The 21,575-nt window shown below is 50.0% G+C and overlaps 1 protein-coding gene across 1 annotated transcript; it reads left to right on the top strand.

Annotated features, from left to right (window-relative positions):
* Positions 1–3,690: 3,690 nt before the first annotated feature.
* Positions 3,691–20,757, top strand: RALBP1 (ralA binding protein 1; the record flags this gene model as incomplete). The annotated part of the gene is made up of 9 exons (XM_080714390.1): positions 3,691–3,985; positions 5,971–6,414; positions 9,413–9,762; positions 11,541–11,702; positions 12,891–13,022; positions 16,260–16,367; positions 19,280–19,401; positions 20,267–20,390; positions 20,515–20,757. The coding sequence occupies exons 1-9, from the start codon at positions 3,742–3,744 to the stop codon at positions 20,755–20,757; spliced, it is 1,929 nt and encodes a 642-aa protein (XP_080570516.1). The 5' UTR covers positions 3,691–3,741.
* Between the last annotated feature and the right edge of the window lie 818 nt (positions 20,758–21,575).

Here is a 21,575-nt window from a genome sequence, read left to right as displayed (position 1 = left end):
CCGCGGGCAGCCTGCTTTGAGGGCAGCGCGGTGGGAGCAGCGGCCTCCCTCCCCTCCCCTCACCTCTTTGCAGAGGGGCACATCCCAGGCACAGATGGACTCCGCCTAGGGCCGCCCTTGACCCAGTGCCCAGGCTCTTTGCAGGAATGGCAGGTGCCAGGCCTTGAGCTTCCTCCCCTCTCTCTGGAAGCAGCCTCGGGTACCTCCGAGGGGGCAGGGCCTTACTGCCTTATGTCAAGGCAGTTAGTGTGCTTGTCCTTCTTCCTGCGTTTGTTTATTCACTTTTTTGTTTGATGCTGGGATTGAACCTAGGGACATTCTACCTCAGATCTACACTCCCAGCTCTCTTTTATTTTGAAACAAAATAAGTTGCTGAGGCCGGCGTCAAAGCTGCGATCCTCCTTTCTCAGCCTCCTAAGTACTGGGATTACAAGAGTTCAGTACCATGCTTGCATGTGTGTGACTTCATATCCCATTATTTGGATAAACCACAATTTAGTGGATTCTACTGATTATCATGACTTTGCTTTTACAATGCCGAAGCATTTTCACTTTTAATCTTGTAAATGTATATCTGCAACATAAATTCCCAATTTCCGGATTAAAGAGAATACATTTAAGATGTCCAGATAGCCCGGCATAGTGGCATATGCTTGTAATCCCAGTACTTGCCATGCTGAGACCGGAGGGTCGCAGTTTGCAGCCAGCATTAGTTACTTAGTGAGGTCTTTTGCAACTCAGTGAGACCCCGTTTCAAAATAAAGAATAAAAAACAGGGCTGGGTTATAGCTCAGAGATGGAATGCCCCTGGTTCAATCCCCACTATTGAAAACTTATTTAAGTAATTAATTGATTAAAAATGTCGATAGATATTGCCAGATTGTACTAACTTATACGTGGACCATTAATAGATATTTTCATGATCCTTGTTTACTTATATCCTTACCAACACTGGATCTTACGTATTTTTTTGCCAGTATAATAGTAGAAAAATAGCTCTGTCTTAAAATTATCATTGAACATTGTTTTGTTCATGGTATATTTGTGAGATATTAGCTTCTCTATGAATTTCCTGTCAACATCTTTTGTCTGGTTCTCTTGATTTGTTCTCATTGACTTATAAAGAAAACCTTTTTGCTTTTTAAAGAAATTAACTTTTCTATCATAGCTCACAGTTTCTTTTTTGACATTTCTTTGTCTTTTTGGCTTTGTGGCCAGATTTATTAGACTATTCACTTAAGGCTTATGGATTTTTATTTTTTATTTTTATTATTATTATTTTTGGTTGTACTGGGGGTGGAACCCAGAGGCTTTCTACCTCCGGACTATACTCCCAGACCTTTTTTATATTTTATTTGGAAACAGGGTCTCACTAAGTTGCTGGAAGCCTCACTGGGTAGCTGAGGCTGGCTTAGAACCTGTGCAATCCTCCTGTCTCAGCCTCCCAAGTGCAGGGATTACAAGCGTGCGCCACCACGCCCGGCTGGCTTATGGGTCTTTAAAACTGTAAAATGACCTTAACATCTAGTACTAAGACAGAAAGTGATTGCAGTAGTATTTCAACTTAGTATCACAGTGACATTGAGAAGAGTACGAGCTCCTCTGCGCCGCCCTGGCCGTGCACCTGTCAAGCAGCAGCTCTCGAGCTCGCTCCCTCCCCGCAGTGCTGCTGCAGCGGGCCGCTTCGTGTGTACTCCGGCACCGAGTACTGAGGCTCCTCTGTCCAGTGTGACTGCTGCACATGGATAACCGTGGGCACACATGAACGCATCCAGTTATGGAACATAGAACTGTAGTTGGCGGCCTGTAATTACGCGAACCATTAAGTATATCGCTTTAACTGTTGTAAATTGAACATTGACATGAACTGTTCAAGTGTAGGTGTAGTCTTTGTGATTTATTATTCATGGCCGGTCACAGCTTAAAAATAGGAAGATTTTAAGTTGAATAGCAGTCTAACTTAAACCCTTTTTATTAGTAAGTTCTTTTTAAAAGGAGCTCTGTTCTGTGCTGAGAACTTTGACTTTCATTGGCTTACTTATCCAAAACTTGGAGATCCGTGTGCTTTCAACTATGAAAATTAAAATGTACAATGCTTGGAATGTAATAAAATAAAAGAGTATTTTAAATTGAATTCATTTATTTGGTACTGGGGTTTAAACCCAGGGGCATTCTACCTCTGAGTTATACCCCAACCCTTTTTATTGTCTATTTATTTATTAAATGGCTCAGCAAGGTGATTTTACTTTGTGCAAGAAGGGTGTGTCGCCAACTGAACTCCGGCGAGCAGGCACACTGCGTGGGAAGTCTGCCCAGTTTTTATCCCTAACGGAGGTCTCGGTGCTGTACTCATTGGTGGGAGTGTGGTTTCAGTCTTGTGCAATTGGCTAATTTTTCTCTATTGGAACGCTGAGGGGCTTGGTATTTGTAGTTTTCAGGAAATAGAAATTTACAAACGGGCTTATACAAGATTACAAATTGGTAGTGAATGACTTTACACTAATTATTTCCTAGAGAAGGTTTGATTACATTCTCACGCCCAGACTCACTTGAATGTTCCCTGTCCCCCTCTCAAGCAAAGGCAGGTGAGTCCGCTGCGGCCCCACAGGCACCGGGCCTTCCACAGCCCGAGGCAGAGGTCTGCCTGGCTCTTCTCCAAGGGTCCGCTGTGTGTCCTGGCCGGTCCCCATGCCTTAGTGTACATTCTTTCCTAAATCTACATTTAGCTTAAAATTATTCTTTCCCAACGAAAACAACATACTTTATGATTTCTGATAGTTTCCCCATTAAAGCATTTTATGATCTTGTATATAAAATTGTACATTGGCTAGAAAGCCAATGCCCAGCAACCTGTATTGCCTTTAAAGACCTCAAAACACCTTAAAAAGCCCAAAGCACTTTAAAGTATTTATTGTATTTTTACATTTACTCTGTTTAATTTTAAGAGTTACAGATTACCCCTAAAATCAAGAAATCAGACAAAAACCATTATCATTAAACCACTTTGTTTTGTCAGACACTTCACACACCGTGACTTAGTGGCCTCTCATCTCAGCTTCCATGCAGTCGTGACGTGCAAGCACATATGTGAAAAATGTGTCCTAAGGTCAGAGCACCAGATACTTTAGATGGATCCAACTCGTGGCTTCAGATATGTTAGAGATCTATCAGAATCCCAACGCGCCATGTAGTGTTAGAGACTTAGCCAAGTCATGGCACCTTGAAATTATTTCATACAACCTTAGTCAAACAGAAGGCGCAATGGGAAATGCACAAGGTTTACTTACAGAAGTGAAGGCCGTTTGAGGTAGGCCCGTAAGGGAGGGGAAGTGCCTGCCATGGGCCATTTCAGAGCTGAACGCAGCTCAGCCTGCGGTGACCCGGCAACACTTCAGAGGAGGCTCTGGAGTGGTTTGCGTCCAGGTATGGAAAGCGGCCTTATTATAAATTTTGAAGCAGGGTCTCACTAAGCTACTGAGGCTGGCTCGAACCTGCCATCTCCTGTGTCAGCTTCCCAAGTCCTGGGATTGAGACATGCGCTGCTGCACTCAGCTGAAAACCCACTTTCAAAGAGGGGTCATGAGGAGAACGTTTTGATGGGTAAAGCAGGATGGGCTGCGGCGCTGGTCGTTGAGTTTTGCTTCCTGGGTGCTGCTGGGTGACTGCTGATGTCTTTTCTCTGCACAGGTGTAATGGATAGGTAGCAGAGAAGACCGCTCCCTTTCTTGTCAGGGCTTCAGCATGACCGAGTGCTTCCTGCCCCCCACCAGCAGCCCCAGTGAGCACCGCAGGGCCGAGCACGGCAGCGGGCTGACCAGGACCCCCAGCTCTGAGGAGATCAGCCCCACAAAGTTTCCTGGATTGTACCGGACGGGCGAGCCCTCGCCTCCCCATGACGTCCTGCACGAGCCTCCTGAAGTGGTGTCTGATGATGAGAAAGACCATGGGAAGAAGAAAGGAAAATTTAAGAAAAAGGAAAAAAGGAGTAAGTGTGTTTTTTTCTCTTTGCTTTTGACATATTGTGGACTGAGCGCACCGCAGTCATGTGGCTGTCCTCTGGAAGTCTGGCCAACCAGAGGCTCTTTTGATACTTCTTAATCTCTCAGGAGCTTGGCTTCTGTATCCTGGAGTTGTATTCAGTAGCCTTAATTTCACAAATCAGAATACCAAATATCCAGAAATAGTAAAAGCTTTCCAGTGGATATTTTAAAACGTCACTCAAATAACTTTAAAAAATAGATATTGGATTTTCTTTTCTTTTCTTTTCTTTTTTTTTTTTTTTTTTGGTGGCACTGGGGGGTTCCTGGAAGCCCTTCTACCTCTGGGCTACACTCCCAGACCTATTTTTACATTTTTATTTGGAAACAGGGTCTCCTAAGCCAGCACGCGTGGCTGGCTTTGGTTTTTTTTTTTGGTGGTACTGGGGTTCCTGGAAGCCCTTCTCCCTCCGGGCTACACTCCCAGACCTACTTTTTTACATTTTTGTTTGGAAACAGGGTCTCCTAAGCCAGCGTGCGTGGCTGGCTTCGAACCTGCGCGATCCTCCTGTCTCTGCCTCCCAAGCGCGGGGATTACAAGCGTGCGCCACCACGCCCGGCCGGAATTTTCTTAATAGGATCTTATTTTCTTAGGTAGGTTTTTTTTCTCTCTTGAGCCCAAGGGCATTCTTCCTCCAAGCTATCCCAATAGCTAAGCTCTTGGAAACAGGGCCTCAGAAAGTTGCCGAGACCCTCACTCAGTTGCTGAAGCTGGCCTCAGCATGCGATTCTCCTCTCAGCCCCCCAAGTCCTGGGGTACAGGTGTGCCCCACCACACCCAGCTTAGGCAGCTTTGTGGGCATTTGGGGCATACTATTGGAACAATGAAAAAAGTAGTCATTCATTTGAAAGTAGAGCATTATTGGCAGCTAGAAATCCCCCTTTCTTGCCCTTCAAAGGGAATCGCTGCCTCTCCCAAGAGTGCACTCTGTCATAGAGTTGTACTGCTTGTTTTATTTTATTTATTTGTTTTTTTGTACTGGGGATTGATCCCGAGGCATTCTACCTCTGAGCTACACTGCCAGCCCATTTATTTATTTATTTATTTATTTATTTATTTATTTATTACAGTATTGGGGATCAAAGCCAGGGCATTTTACCTGTGAGCTACACCCCCAGTCCTATTTTTATTCTTTATTTGGAAACAGGGTCTCACTAAGTTCCAGACGGCCTCACTAAATAGCTGAGGCTGGCCACAAACCTGTGATACTCCTGTCTCAGCCTCCCAAGTACTGGGATTATAAGTGTGTGTCACCACACCTGGCTGAAATATCTTAAATTTTGTTATAACTTGTAGTTAACTAAGGAATGAAACACAGTTATAGGTATTAAAAGTTAAAAGACAACAGATGTAGCTGGATTTGCCTTTAGCCACAGCTACTCCAGGGGTTGAGGCAGGAGAATCTTGAGCACAGTAGTTTTATATGTGTGTATATTTGGCCTGCCAGAATTCCACTTACACATCTACTGTATAATACGAAACCACATAGAGCCGGGCGTGGTGGCGCACACTTGTAATCCCAGTGCTTGGGAGGCTGAGACAGGAGGATCGCACAGGTTCAAAGCCAGCCTCAGCTACTTAGTGAGGCTCTCAACAACTTAGTGAGACCCTGTTTCCAAAAAAATATATAAAATAGGTCTGGGAGTATAGCCCGGAGGTAGAAAGCCTTTGGGTTCCACCCCCAGTACTACAAAAAATAAAATAAAAAATAAAAAATAACTGCTGGCTGCTTGTCGCCCCCTTGTGGTCAGAGCTGTCGTGGCTGCGCCTTCTTTCTCTTAGTAGACACCCCAAGGAGATGTTCTTGGCCCTGAGTGGAGAGCCAGAGAGCTAGTGCCAAGAGGCGCTTTCTGTCTTTAATTCTCTTTTTGAACGCATGTGGACAGTTAACACTAAACAGTGTCTAAGCACACTCTTGCGTTTCCTTGGCAGCCGAGGGCTATGCCGCCTTCCAGGAGGACAGCTCCGGGGACGAGGCCGAGAGCCCCTCCAAAATGAAGAGGTCCAAGGGCATCCATGTGTTCAAGAAGCCCAGCTTCTCCAAAAAGAAGGAGAAGGATTTTAAAATAAAAGAGAAGCCCAAAGAAGAAAAGCATAAGGAAGAAAAGCACAAAGAGAAGAAGTCCAAGGACCTGACGGCCGCCGACGTCGTGAAGCAGTGGAAGGAGAAGAAGAAGAAGAAGAAGCCGCTGCCCGAGGCCGACGCGCCGCAGGCCGACGCCCCGAGCGTGCGGCCGGTGTTCGGTGTCCCACTGGCCGAGGCCGTGGCCAGGAGCATGGTGTGGGACGGCGTGCGGCTGCCGGCCGTGTTCCGCGAGTGCGTGGACCACGTGGAGAGGCACGGCATGAAGTGCGAGGGCATCTACCGTGTGTCAGGTGTGGGGCGAGGGCGCCGGGCGGCCGGCTGGCCTCCTTGCCAGCCTCCTTGCCAGCCTCCCTGCCTGCCTCCCTGCCAGCCTCCCTGCCTGCCTCCCTGCCAGCTTCCCTGCCTCCCTGCCTCCCTACCTGCCAGCCTTCCTGCCTGTATGCCTCCCTGCCTGCGTGCCTCCCTGCCTGTGTGCCTCCCTGCCACCGAGCATTGGCTTGGCCTCTGCTGCCACAGGCCTCCTCCCTGCCTCCCTCCGCCTTGACTCAGCCTCAGCCTTGCAGGCCTTCTCCCTCCCTGCCTCTGAGCATGCAGAGCTTGCCGAGGCTGGAGAAGACACTGAAGTGGTGTGGGCGCCGCCTCCAGGGCAGTGCTCGGAGCCTGGCTGGGCCCCTCCGCCTGGAGAGGCTGGGCCAGGGCCTCCGCCGCCACGGGGAGGCAGGAGAGCAGGTGCCGGGAGCTCTGCACGGCACCCGCAACTCGGTGTGTTCTCTGAGCAGGCTGCCGGCTTGGAGCACGATTTTCTAAGTGGGTAGGCCGGGACAGTGAGGGGCCTGAGCCACGTGAGGCCACTGCCTGCCTACCCACAGCCAGGACGGAGCTTGCTATCTCACGCTTGGCAAGGATGTGTTTTGTACTGTGTCTGACACCAAGCAGAATGTATCTTGCAGGTCATACTCATTTAGACTACGTAGAGAGTTTCTCCACCTACTTGGTTCCTATACATTTATAGCAGGCAGGTTTGATACTTAACGTTTTTGAGAAAAGGCAGGTATTTTTGGTGCTTGTGAAAACCTTTAATCCAGTAGATAGCATACTATTGACCATTTAGCATCCTAAGAGTACTTTGGCTACAGTACTGCTATTTTGTAGAGAATAAAATGGCAATGCAATTTTTAATTATAAAAAAGTAATTTAGAGCTGGACATGGTGGCACACGCTTGTAATCCCAGTATTTGAAAGGCTGAGACAGGAGGATGGCAGGCCGGCCTCAGCAACTTAGTCCCTCCATAATTTAATGAGACCCTGTTTCAAAATGAAAAAATAAAATAGGGCTGGGAGTAGAGCTCAGAAGTAGAAACCTCCTTTGTTCAATGCCCAGCACTAATTATAATAATAACTAATAATAATTATTTATATAATTTGTAAATTATATCTTATGTAATTTATATAATTTAATTATATTAGCTGAGCATAGTGGCGCATGCCTGTAATCTCAGTAATTGGGAGGCTGAGACAGGAGGATCATGGCCAGCCTCAGCAATTTCGTGAGACCCTGTTACATAGTAAAAAAAAAAAAAAAAATAGGACCGGGCATGGTGGCCACGCTTGTAATCCCTGCGCTTGGGAGGCGGAGACAGGAGGATCGCGCAGGTTTGAAGCCAGCTGCGCTGGCTTAAGAGACCCTGTTTCCAAATTTAAAAAGTATAAAATAGGTCTGGGAGTGTAGGCCGGAGGTAGAAGGGCTTCCAGGAACCCCAGTACCACACACACACAAAAAAATACGATAGGACAGAGACACTTGGAGACAGGACGCCTCTGGCTCAGTCCCCGGGACTGCCCCGTGCACACGGAGGGCCTTAGGACAGCTTCTGGGCGTGCGTTAGGTACGCTCATCTGCAGTTTGTGGTGTTAGTCTTGCACAAGTTAGAAACAGCAGCTGGTTGCCTGTGAACGACTTACGCGGGCTGTGGTTTAATTTTTCCCTAGCTGCCTTTAAGTTTTTGTTTGCTTTGTTTTTGTTCTTGTTTTTCAGCACTGGGGATTGTTTTTCACCCAGCTGAGTTATACCAGCCCTGAACATTTTTTTCTTTCGAGACAGAGTCCTGCTAAGTTTCTGTATGCTGTCCTCAAACCTGCAAGCCTTCTGTTTTAGGAGTGTACCAACACATCAGGCTAGGTGCCTTTAAATTAAAAAAAATTTTTTCGGGGTGTGGTGACACACTTCTAATCCCAGCGCTTGGGAGGCAGAGACAGGAGGATGGCAGGTTCTCGGCCAGCCTTAGCAACCTATGAGGCTTCTGCAACTTGGTGAGACCCTGTTTCAGAATAAAAATAACTTAATGCTGGGGTATCACTCAGAGGTAGATATCTCTGTTCAATCCCCAATGCCAAAATAAATAAATAAATAAATATTTTTTTCTTTTTTATTCTCCTGGCATAATTGCTTAATATATCAGTTTTGCTTTGAGTATTAATTTCTTAATTATCACCTAGGTTTTGAATAAATTTGTTCTTGAAGTTTAGTCCTTTGTGAAATCGTGCTTGCTGACCCTTGTGCAGACAAATAATTTCTCTCAAAAACTTTGTTGCTGGGCTTGGTGGGCGCGCCTGTCATCCCCGCGCTTGGGAGGCGGAGACAGGAGGATCGCGCAGGTTCGAAGCCAGCCGTGCGCACTGGCTTAGGAGACCCTGTTTCCAAATAAAAATGCAAAAATAGGTCTGGGAGTGTAGCCCGGAGGTAGAAGGGCTTCCAGGAACCCCAGTACCACCTAAAAAAAAAATAAATAAAAAAAGTTTGTTAACCAGGCATAATGGCACACAAATTTTTTTTTTTTTTTTTTTTTTTTAAGAACCGGGGATCGAACCCAGAGCGCCACACCTGCAAAGCAGGCGCTTTGCCATCGAGCTACATCCCGGCCCCAGTGGCGCACACTTGTAATCCCAGTTCTTGGGAGGCTGAGCCAGAAGGATCGCGGGTTCCTGGCCAGCCTTGGCTACTTAGGCTGTCCACAACTTAGTGAGAACCTGTTTCAAAATTAAAGAATAAAATAGAGCCGGGGAGTAGCTTGGAGGTAGACTGCTCCTGGCATCCATCCCCAGTCCCCCCTCACACACACACACACACACACACACACACACACACACACACACACGAGGTTTGTGGCTGGCCAGCTGGCTGTTCTCGGATCCCTTCAGCAGGGGTAGGGTTGTGGTGAAGCAAGCTTGTGTGTTTGGTTTGATTTTTTTTCTTGGTGTCCTCTCTCCTGTGAACTTCTATGTTTTAAGGAATCAAATCAAAGGTGGATGAACTGAAGGCGGCCTATGACCGGGAAGAATCTCCGAACTTGGAAGACTACGAGCCTAACACCGTAGCCAGCTTGCTGAAGCAGTATTTGCGAGACCTACCAGAGAATTTGCTTACCAAAGAGCTCGTGCCCCGATTTGAAGAGGCGTGTGGGAGGGCCACGGAGAGCGAGAAGGTGCAGGCGTTCCAGCGCCTGCTGGGGGAGCTGCCCGAGTGTAACTACCTTCTGATTTCCTGGCTCGTGGTGCACATGGACCACGTCATCGAGAAGGAGCTGGAGACGAAAATGAACATCCAGAACATCTCCATAGTGCTCAGCCCGACTGTGCAGGTGTGCTCCTCCGCCCGCTGCGGGCCGAGGCTCTGTCGCTGGCCTGCACGGGGAGCCTGGGACGGAGACGGCTCAGCCTAGCCACAGGCCTTAGTCCTGTCTGTCCGAGTGGACGGTGTCGACGGGAAGGATGACCAGCATATTTGTGCTTTGCTTAGAGCTGTGAAGCTTGAATACCACACACCTCTGTGGGTTGAGAGCGCAGCCCCTTATGGCAGTGCTCTGTCATGGGGGAGCAGCCCAGCACCTGCAGTTAGGGACCATTTCTGTAGTTGTGGAGGACTAGCATTAATTTGCTTGGTTGAGGATTTAATGAGTTTTTGTTTTATTTTTGCAGGTCTAGGGATGAAACCCAGGGGCATTCGACCTCCAAGCTATACCCCCTGCCCCTTTTTTTTATTCTTTATTTTGAAACAGAGTCTCACTAAGTTGCAGAGGGCCTCTGGTCTCATCCTCCCAAATGCTGGGATTATAAGTGTGCACCACCCCGCCCAGCTTAATGAGGTTTTAATTTGTAAAGATGAACCCCATAGGGACTCTTTTTTTTTTTTTTTTTTTTTTGGTGGTGGTACTGGGCTTCCTGGAAGCCCTTCTCCCTCCACGCTACACTCCCAGACCTATTTTTTAATATATATATATATATTTTTTTTTTTTTTTTGAAACAGGGTCTCTTAAGTCAGTGTGGCTGGCTTTGAACCTGCGCGATCCTCCTGTCTCCGCCTCCCAAGCGCAGGGATTACAAGCGTGAGCCACCACGCCCGGCCCCCCAAAGGGACTGTTAACCTGGGTTCTTGGTCTTAGAAGCACTCGGTGTTGGGTAGTATGTTGACTGGATCTTTTACAACATCCATGATCCTTTACCACTACTCAGCTGATGCTGCAGAGTACGTGTTTACCAGATTTTGAAATCCTAATATGAATAATCACTATATGTTGAGAAATTTGAGAAACATTTTGCTTCCAAAGTAAGCAAAAATCAATAAGCAACGAAAGAATCTTAGTAAAGAAAACACTCTCGAGCCGGGCGTGGCGGCGCACGCTTATAATCCCCGTGCTTGGGAGGCGGAGACAGGAGGATCGCGCAGGTTCAAAGCCAGCCTCAGCTACTTGAAACAGGGACAGTGATTTGTGGTCAGTGACCTAGTGTACTGGTTCCAAAGAGGGCATAAAATGAAGACTACATCCATTATCTTCCTTTTCTTATTTGGCCTAAATAAAATACCAGTAAGTACAAGGAAATGATTTCATTATTATTTAATATTACCATACTGTGGGGAGTGGCATCACGGAAGGTCCGGATGTGTTCTAAGAATGAGTCTGACATACAGCAGAGCCTCCGCGTTGCTGCTGGCCCATGGGCCTGGCCAGCGCACGGGGCGTCACTGTTGACAGCGCTGGAGCGCCTGAGCCTGGGAGCCTTTTGCCTCTGGAGCCAGGCCCAGTCTCGGCAGCTTCATACCAGCAGATGCTCTTAATATCTTGCCTAGTGTCAGGAGAGCCACGTTTAGGGGCGTGCAAGTGCGTGCGCGTGTGAACATTAGATTTTTTCGTCAGTTGATAATTATAGTCAAAGAAGATCCCAGATTGCTGCTCATCAGCCTTTGTGCCCTTTTGTGGCTTGTGCCATGACTTCCTTCAGATTTTGCCTCTTCACTTGGCTACTAGCAGTCTGTCTGTCCTGAGGAGTTTCCATTCAGGATTAAATGCTGTACTCTGTTAGCACAGATGGAATAAAATGGCGATTTAATCACTTTCCTGCACATCTCTTATTTCCCTAGATCAGCAATCGTGTCCTGTATGTGCTTTTCACGCATGTGCAGGAGCTCTTTGGAAATGTGGTTCTAAAGCCAGTGACGAGGCCTCTGCGGTGGTCCAACATGGCCACGATGCCCACGCTGCCCGAGACCCAGGCGGCCATCAAAGAGGAGATCAGGAGACAGGTGCGCCCGGGCTCACGAGGCCGCCCACTGCTCAGCGCGGCCCGCAGGCAGGCGGGCAGCTCCTCCACGTCCCGTGGGGGGTAGTTTCCATTGCCAAGAGCCTCACTGAGTCGCTGAGGCTGGCCTCAGACCTGCCACCCCTCCTCAGCCTCCCAAGTACTGGGGTCACAGGTGTGGACCACCGTGCCCGATCTGAGTGGAGATTTTTAAATCTTGAGAAGTCCTGGCTTTAAATTCTTGATCTGTTCCTTATTTGTAACACACTAGTTTTAAGCAAATTGTTTAGTTTCCTTAACCCTTGGCAGTCTCATTTCAAAATGGTTCGTCTCCCAGGAGGGATGAACACAAAGGCCTCCCAGATGAGGTCAGGCATAGGAAGCTCGGCTCGAGTCAGGCGTTAGAACACCCAGCACTGCCTGCTGCTCTGGACAGCGCTGCTGTTACTGGCCATACACATCAGAGTAGCAGAAGCCGAGTGTGGGGCGTGCACTTGTAATCCCAGTTCTTGGGAGGCTGAGATAGGAGGCTCTCGGGTTCATGGCCAGCCTCCACAACTTGGCGGGGCTTTCTACAACTTAATGAGTCCCTGTCTCAAAATAAAAAAGAATAAATCTGTCTGTCCGGGAGTATAGCTCAGAGGTAGAATGCCCCTGGGTTCCATCCCCAGTTCCACACACAAAAAAAATTGGAATTTATGGAAGTTAATTAATTTACTGTGTGTCGCATGATTACTAGTCTACGGAACCAAGAATGAGGCCAAATTCTGGGCTTTCCCACTGTGTTCAAAACAATCCTGGTGATTGTACACGCCCTTGAACAACAGTGTACACGCGTGTGATCTTCCATCTGCGTACACACTGTCAAACCCCTGCTCCTCTTCCCTCCTGTCGGCTCTGCGCGCTCACTCCGCGCTCACTCCTCATCGGTGAGGTGTGGGGAGGGCGACGGGTGTGGGTGTGAATTCACTACGATCAGCCAGTGTGAAGAGACAGGTGAAGGGAACCGAACGCCCAAGGAAGGCAAGTGAAGAGGGCTGTCAGTCCTGTCTGAAAAAGCTGTGCGGTGACTTCATCCCCTCAGTGAAAATGAGAAAATAGCTGATTCTACATCTTTAAAAATGACATATTATCTTTAGATACTAAGACATGGAGTGCTACTTTATGTGTGTCGTGTACTATTATTTTGTAGGAATTTCTTTTGAATTGTTTACATCGAGATCTGCAGGGTGGGATAAAGGATTTATTTAAAGAAGAAAGATTATGGGAAGTACAAAGAATTTTGACGGCCCTCAAAAGGAAACTGAGAGAAGCTAAAAGACAAGTGAGTTAATTTATTATTTTGGTATATGATGTTTATAATAAAATAGAAAAAGAATGTGCTGGAGTCTTTCATATACTATTGCTCTTTTTTTATTTTTCTTTGGTGGTACTGGGGATTGGGTCCAAGAGCATTCTGTCTCTGAGCCATACTCCAGCCCTGTTCTGTTTTTTATTTTGAAGTAGGGGCTTGCTAAGTTTCTGATACTGGCCTTGAACCTATGACCCTCCTGTCTCAGCATCCCAAGTCCTGGGGTCACAGACATGCACCACTGCGCCCTTCCCAGCGAAGTATTTCTTTGAAATACATAATGTTGCCACATGTGGTGGTGCACACCTGTAATCCCAGTACTTGGGCAGCTGAGAGGAGGATTATAGGTTCGCAGCCAGCCTCGGCTAATTAGAGAGGTCCTCTGAAACTTAGTGAGACCTTGTTTCAAAATAAATAAAATAGGGTTCTGGGTATAGCTTGGAGGTAGAATGTCTGGGATCAATCCCCAGTACTGCAAAATTAAAAGAAATTTTAAAGAATAATAAAATTATAACATGGACATGTCTCAAAATTTGTTGATGGGAAATTTAATCACTCAAATGTGCCTTATTCTGGATTATGACTTCAGCCTGGTTTGAGTCAAATGTTTCATTTAAATTTGAGAGTTTTGCCGTGCGTGGTGGCGCATGCTTGTAATCCCCGCGCTTGGGAGGCTGAGACAGGAGGATCACACGGGTTCGAAGCCAGCCTCAGCTACTTAGTGAGGCTCTCAGCAACTTAGTGAGACCCTGTTTCCAAATAAAGTATAAAATAGGTCTGGGAGTATAGCCTGGAGGTAGAAAACCTCTGGGTTCTACCCCAGTACCACCCAAAAAAATAAAATAAATATGAGTTTTTTTAATTAAAAAGGTGATTTTACTAAAAGTTGTTTTGTCATTTCAGTTGTGGCAGGCTTGAGGTTTAGAAAAGAATTTTCTTTTTCTTTTTTTTTTTTTTTTTTGCAGTCTGGGTATGGAACCCTGGGGCATTCTACCTCCAAGCTATACCCCCTGCCCAATTTTTTATTCTTTATTTTGAAACCGGGTCTTACTGAGTTGCAAAGGGCCTCACTAAATAGCTGAGGCTGGCCGCGAACCACGATCCTCCCCGGTCTCAGCCTCCCAAATGCTGGGATTACAAGCGTGCGCCACCACGCCCGGCTTTAGAAAAGAATTTTCAAGACAAAGGGTAGAGCTACAGACAAGTTTATTTAGGAAAGCAAGAAATACACATTCAGGGGAGAATGTGGACCCTCTCAGAGAGGGGGAGAAGCCTCTGAGGGTCCCTTTATGACTGGTCTCCCTTTTTAGGAGACTTGTCAGATGTGAGGGTAGTAAGAGGTATGTGAAGACATCAGTCCTGTACACAAATGATTGGGGTGCTTGGGGCCTCTCCCGGGGCCTGGCGAGGCTCCGTGGGGTCACATTTGGAAAACTGTCCTCGGGGCTCCCTGCAGCCTTCCCTGAGCCGCTTCCCAGGTTAAGCAGGGCGCCACAGTTACCTGCCTGGCTCTTGGTCAGGTCTTAGAGGCTGCTGGGAAGTTTAAAGCATTTCGAATGAGCCCAGCTCTGCAGTGTAGTGGGGATGCGGGCGTCTGGGAGGGCTTGCAGGGTGGGGTCTGTTTACCTAACAGCGGTCCTGGTGCAGAGGCACAGGTCGGAGGACGAGCTCTTCCTAGTGCAGTGTACGCGTTGATTGCTTGGGGCCTTTTGTTTTCTAGCTGCACCAAAGCTAGACTGTATGTGTGTGTGTGTTTGGGGTCTTCTACCTCTGATCTGTACGTCCAGCCCTATTTCATTTTGTGTCTTGAAACAGGGTCTTGCTAAGTTTACTGACGCCTCAGCCTTGAGGCTGTGGCCCTCCTGCCTCAGCCCCCAGGCCCCGCCCAGAGATGGACTCTTGCACCTGTAGACCCAGTTACACGCCCGCACAGATTCAGCAGCGGGACCCAGCAGCAGGTCTTCAGAGCACTGGTCAGCGCCTGCAGACCGGGAGAGGGTAGAGAGCCACGGTTAGGGTCGTGTTGAGAGACGTCCAAGTGCCGGGCCTGGTGGCACACCTGTAATCCCAGTAAGTACTTGTGAGGCTGAGACAGGAGGATTACAGGTTCAAGGTCATCCTCAGCAACTTTTTTTTTTTTTTTTTGGTGGTGCTGGGGTTCCTGGAAGCCCTTCTACCTCCGGGCTACACTCCCAGACACCTATTTTTTATATTTTTATTTGGAAACAGGGTCTCGTAAATCAGCGCAGCTGGCTTCGAACCTGCGCCTCCCAAGCACGGGGATTACAAGCGTGAGCCACCACTCCCGGCCTCAGCAACTTCTTGAGGCCCTGTTTCCAAATAAAAACGGCTATGGGTGTAGCTCAGTGGTAGAATCCTCTGGGTTCAATCCCTCCTACCATAAAAAATATTGATAGAAACAACAAAACTAGGAATCTCAAAGCAATGTGCTCAGAAGCAGGTGGAAAGACCACTTGCCAGTAGCTCCAGATCATGTGAGACTCAGGAGAAGGGAGACGTGGTGGAAGCAGGCTGGTGACGGCGGGGACTGGGCAAAGGCTTGGCGGCGGTATTACCTGACTCCACACACTTTCCAACTCATCCGGTCATATGCTTTAAATTGACATCTTGCCGGGCGTGGTGGTGCACGCAGGCGTGGTGGTGCACGCAGGCGTGGTGGTGCACGCAGGCGTGGTGGTGCACGCTGTGATCCCAGTGCTTGGGAGGCTGGGATAGGAGGGTTGCAGTTCAAGGACAGTCTCAGAGCAAGTAGTGAGACTCTCATCAACCTAGCAAGACCCTCTTTCCAAATAAAAATAAAATAGGGCTGGGGGGTGTAGCTCAGGTACAGTGCCCCTGGGTTTAATCCCCACTGCCACAAAAAGAAAAGAAAAAAACGTTGGCACCCTGGCAGCCTCCCCCCACCAAAAACCGGAAAGAAAAGCTTCCCAGGAGGTAACTTGCGCGGGAGGGTTCCAGAAGGTGCCAGTGGGCACGCCAGCCCGAATCGTGCGTTTCCACGGTGTGGCTGCAGACTAGACCCCCAGCTCGTGCTCCAGGCCGGCTAGCCAGCGCCGCCAGTCAGACGCTTTCCTTATTTCTGTGACTGTTTGGGGTCCCAGGAAGCAGCAAGGAGCCGTGTGCTGGTGACGGTGTGGGTGTCTGGAGCGTGCGGGGAGGCTGACCGGCTCTCGTTTGCTTCCATGCCAGGAGTGTGAAACCAAGTTTGCACAAGAGATAGCCAGCCTTTCAAAAGAGGATGTTTCTAAAGAAGAGATGACTGAAAATGATGAAGTCACAAACATTCTCCTCGCCCAGGTAACCAAGCTCAGTCTCCACTTTGCAAAGGAGGTGTGGTGTGTGTGTGCGCGCGCGCGCGCCTATTCAACTGGGAATTGAACCTGGTGTGCTCTGCATCTGAGCTACACCCCAGCTCTATTTTATCCTAATTATTTATTTATTTTGCAGAACTGGGGATGGAACCCAGGGGCACTCTACCTCCGAGCTATATCTCCAGCCCTGTTTTTTATTCCTTATTTTGAAAACAGAGTCTCACTAAGTTGTGGAGGCTCTCACCAAGTAGCTGAGGCTGGCTACCCGCCTGTGATCCCAGTCTCAGCCTCCCAAGTGCGGGGATTACAAGTGAGTGCTGCCGTGCCTGCCTTTCTATTTTATTTTTTTATTTTGAAACAGATGTGAGTTGCTGAGGGCCTGGCTAAATTGCTGAGGCTGGCCTAGAACCTGTGACCCTCCTGCCTCAGCCTCCCGGTTTCTCACAGATTGCTCAGGGGCCATGTCAGTAGATGAGTTGAGAAGCACAACGACAGATCTTTTTTTTTTTTTTTTTTTTGGTGGTTCTGGGGTAGAACCCAGGGGCTTTCTACCTCCGGGCTACACTCCCAGACCATTTTTTATATTTTATTTGGAAACAGGGTCTCACTAAATTACTGAGAGCCTCACTAAGTAGCTGAGGCTGGCTTCGAACCTGTGCGATCCTCCTGTCTCAGCCTCCCAAGTGTGGGGATTACAAGTGTGCGCCACCACGCCCGGCTCATGATAGATCTTTTAACCAAAATGATGAGAAGATTCCCAAGGCTCTGCCTGTGGTGTTTGGGCCTCCTTTCTGCTGTGTCTGCAAAAATGTTCAACTATCGAGAGCGAAACTACTGGTGCTGCACCTGGCTGGGCTCCTGGCGGGCTCCTGGTGGGCTCCTGGCGGGCTCCTGGCGGGCTCCTGGTGGGCTTTCCCTAAGTGTTTTTCTTGGTTTCGCTTCGTTTGCACACAGGTCCTACTTAGAGGTCCTTTCCCTGGACTTACAGATTAGTGGTATTTCTTCCATACTTCTAAGATAGGACTCTGAATGCCTTAAAACATGTTTGTAAGATCCTAAGCTTTGGGGTTCTTGACGAGGAAGGGCGTAGACGAACTGCTCTCTGCTGCTGCTCGTGCTTTTGGACACCGGCCTCGTCCTCGGCGGGGAGGCTGCGCGGAGGGCGTTGTTGCCTCCCCCTCCTCGGCTCAGTGAGGGCCGTCGGGCGCCCGCTGTGCCCGCTGCTGCGTGAAGGCGAGCTTGTTCTGGGTGTCTCGGTCTGCCTTACTTTTTCTGGAAGTTCCCAGAGCTCAACAGAAAGGAGCGGTGCTCCGGCCGCACAGTCAGGTGTGGGTCACTTAATGGCCTGCCAGTTTCAGACGATTCTGTCCCTTCTGGAAAAAGCATACTGGTTTTCCTAGTCAAGACACAGGACGCTCCCCAGAGAAGAGGGTGAGGTCTCAGGTCTTCCTTCCAGGTTTGTTTTTGGTTTTTTGTGGTACTGGGGGTGGAACCCAGGGGCTTTCTACCTCCGGGCTACACTCCCAGACCTATTTTATATTTTATTTGGAAACAGGGTCTCACTGAGTTGCTGAGAGCCTCACTCAGCAGCTGAGGCTGGTTGTGAGCCTGTGTGATCATGAGCGTGCCCACCACGCCTGGCTGATTCCAGGTTTTCACCCTGCTGTCTCTTGGCACGTCAGCCGCGTAGACGTGCCGAGGCGGAGGCAGACCTCCGTGCATGGCAGCGCGTAGCGCACAGCACATCAGTCTGAGCGAGCGCTTCCCAGGCCCTGGCGCAGGTCACGCTCACACCTGAGCGGAGCCTTCTCCTCGCCAGCCTGTGTGTTTGGAAGGCCGTGCTCAGGAGTGCATCCACTCCCCGCCGTCAGCGGATTCCTGCCGCTCCTGAGACCTGTCTGCCTGGGCTTGCTCTGGCTTGGAAGGGCTGTCTGGGTCAGGGGCAGGTGGTGGGGTTTTTATTTTTTGTTTTCCTCATTTTTTTATTAAGACCAGTGACTCAGGTGTTTTGTTTGCTTGTTAATGGTCCCGTCCTTCCTTCCATGTGTCTGTGGAACTGGGGATGGGACCCAGGGATGTTCTACGTCTAATCCACACTCCAGCCCCATTTTACTTATTTTGAAACAAGGTCTTGCTGAGTAGCTGAGGCTGGCCTCAAACCTGCAATCGTCCTGTCTCAGCCTCCCCAGTGCTGGGGTCACAGGTGTGTGCCTCCGTGCCTGGCTTCAGTCAGTCTTAGAAGTGATAACCTGTGAAGTCAGAATATTGCCACCTTGATCTTGGGGACATGGGTTGAGGAGGACAGTGGCCAGTGGTGACCAGGAAAGGTTTGAGGGCTGCCCTTCCTTCTTCCCGGCGCGGACACAGCCTCTTTCCTGGTAACACTGTTACAGGAGGCCGCTGTGGCCCTTTGGAGTCTCTTTCCTGAGAGGCGTCAAAGCAGGTCTTATCACTTGTACCCTGGCTGTGTTCTGTGTGGAGCTCATAGGAAACCTTTGCAAACGGTGGGCATGGGTTCTGCTGTGGTGTTTCACTGCTGAGAAAGGTGCAGGCTGGGCGTGATGGCGCACACCTGTAATCCCAGAGGCTGAGGCGGGAGGAGACAGGTTTGCGGTCAGCCTCAGCACTTCAGTGAGACCCTGTCTCAAAACAGAAAGTAGAAAGGGATGAGGACGTCTTTCAGTGGTAGAACACTCCTGGGCTTTACTCCCAGTATAAATGCAAGCAAGCAAAACAACCTAGCCGTCTTTTTCCAAGTAAGCCTTTCTGAAGAAGCCGTGTCTGGCTGTGCCGTTCTAACTTGTTTGTCCGGCACTGGACGGGGTTCCGGGCGTGGGAGCCTCGAGGCAGGGCCTTCAGGACTGCGCCGTGACGGTGTGCTGGTGCTTGTTGCTGCAGGAGAACGTGATCCTGACTGAGCAGGAAGAGCTCCTGACCATGGAGCAGTTCCTGCGCCGGCAGATCGCCGCCGAGAAGGAGGAGATCGAGCGGCTCCGTGCCGAGATCGCGGAGATCCAGAGGTCAGTCCCAGGTTTCCAGAACGTTTACTTCAGCGTAACCAGAACGGTTTCAGCTCTCGGACTTTTCTGTAAGAGAATTAGACTTCAGATATTAATCATCTTTAAGTTCTCATATACTAGGTCTTAAAAATGGTGTTTTAGCCGGCGTGGTGGCGCGCACTTGTCATCCCACTACTTAGGAGGCCGAGACAGGAGGATCGCAGGTTCGCAGCCTCGGCAACTTGGGCCCTTTGCGACCTCGTGAGACCCTGTGTCAAAAACAAAAATAAAATAGAGCTGAGAGTGTAGCTCAGAAGTAGAGTGCCCCTGAGTTTAATCCTCAGTACCAAGCAAACAAAAATGGCATTTTGCTGGGCGTGGTGGCACACACTGCCATTCCAGGACTTGACAGGCTGAGACAGAAGGAGGCAGGTCGGAAGCTGGCCTCGGCAGTTCAGCAGGACTCTCAGAAACCTACCTTGTTTCAAAACAAAAAATAAAAATGTGCCAAGGATGTATCTTGGAGGCAGAATTCCTCTGCGTTCATTTCCTGGTGCCAAAAAAAAGAGAAGCGGAGTGAGAGGCCGCCTCTAGCGGATGCCGCGGGCTCTTGCAACCCCAGTACTTGGGGGACTGGACAGGGCGTGGCGTGTTGGAGGCCAGCGGCAACTTGCAGCCCCAGCGGTCTAGCGAGACCCTGTTTCTCAGTAAAATAGAGCTTGGAGTATTGCTCAGAGGCGGAGCACTCAGGCGTGCCACACTCACACAAAAAAGTTAGAAGATTATTTATAGGAATGGTACGTAAATGTACATGATTGTGCTGGGCGGGTTCGTGGGGAGGGATGGCAGGCTGCACACCTCCGTCAAGCTGCCTCCGTCTGCCCAGTCGCCAGCAGCATGGCCGCAGCGAGACCGAGGAGTGCTCCTCCGAGAGCGAGAGCGAGAGTGAGGACGAGGAGGAGCTGCAGCTCATCCTGGAGGACCTGCAGAGGCAGAACGAGGAGCTGGAGGTGAGTGCCTGGGGGCCCGGGCACCCCGGCCTGGCCTGGCTCGCCGCCACTGGACTCCTGCTGCCCCGTGGCTGCCCGCCGGGCCCGCGCCCTGCCCGCTGCCAGCGCCCTCCTGTCTCCCCAGATCAAGAACAATCACCTGAACCAGGCGATCCACGAGGAGCGGGAGGCCATCATCGAGCTGCGTGTGCAGCTGCGGCTGCTCCAGATGCAGCGAGCCCAGTGGGAGCCGCCGGCGCCGGAGGAGGACGAGGCCCCGGCGCGCGAGGGCGGCCTGGAGCCCAAGGCCGCCAAGGAGCCCCCGAAGGCGGCCAAGGAGCCGGCCCGGCCGTCGCCCGTCAAGGGCCGCAGGGAGACGCCCATCTGAGTGCTGGCCGCGGCCACACCTGCCTTCGCAGGCCTCCCCGCCACGCACCTGGCCCGGCCAGCCCCGGGCTCTGCGAGGCCAAGCGGGGACGCTGGGCTTATGGACGGATGAGTGTTCCAGATAGTGTCGGCTTATTTGAAAATTAATTTCCTTTGTTAACTTAAAATAACTTTTAACCCTTGAGTGGCTTCTTTTTAAACCAAAAATCGTCTGTTTGCTTTTTCATTTTTCAATCACAGCAGAGTCAGGACCTGGTTCTCTCTAGAGGTGGAGGCGCAGGGCCACGTGCACCGAGCCTCCTTGCGGTGCCTTCCACACTCGGTGCAGGTCACTCTGGGAGCGGCCTCCCGCCCCGCCGCCCCGTGGCCCGTGACTGTCCGCAGGCCCAGCGAGCCCTCAGCCGAGCCGGCGGCCTGGCCGGGGCAGGCAGAGGCTGCCGGAGCCGCTGGGCTCCAGCCCCCCACTGCCAGACCGCAGGCCTCTGCAGCACGGCCGGCCAGGCGGCTTGGACCTGGCCGCCCAGAGGCTTTGCAACCACGGCCTCACACAGCTGACCTCCAGCGAAAACAAGACGACTCGGACGCTTGCTTGGGCTAGAATGTGCGCGTCTCTGCCTGAATAAGCCATATGTTTGCTCCTAAAGAAATTGAAAATCGTCTCTAGTGTCCCGTGACCTGCTGAGGGCTCCCATGTGACCTGCTTGAGCAGCAGAGAAGAAATGACTCCTTTCATGCCAACTGTGACCCACCCTGGCCTTTCTTTCCCGGTTCACGGGCTGGATGGCGCTGAGGCTTCCGTGAGGCCGGCTCATGGCGGAC

Source organism: Muscardinus avellanarius (assembly GCF_963383645.1).
Source record: "Muscardinus avellanarius genome assembly, chromosome: 17".
NCBI classification, from domain to species: domain Eukaryota; kingdom Metazoa; phylum Chordata; class Mammalia; order Rodentia; family Gliridae; genus Muscardinus; species Muscardinus avellanarius.
This window is presented reverse-complemented; position numbering and strand designations above follow the sequence as displayed.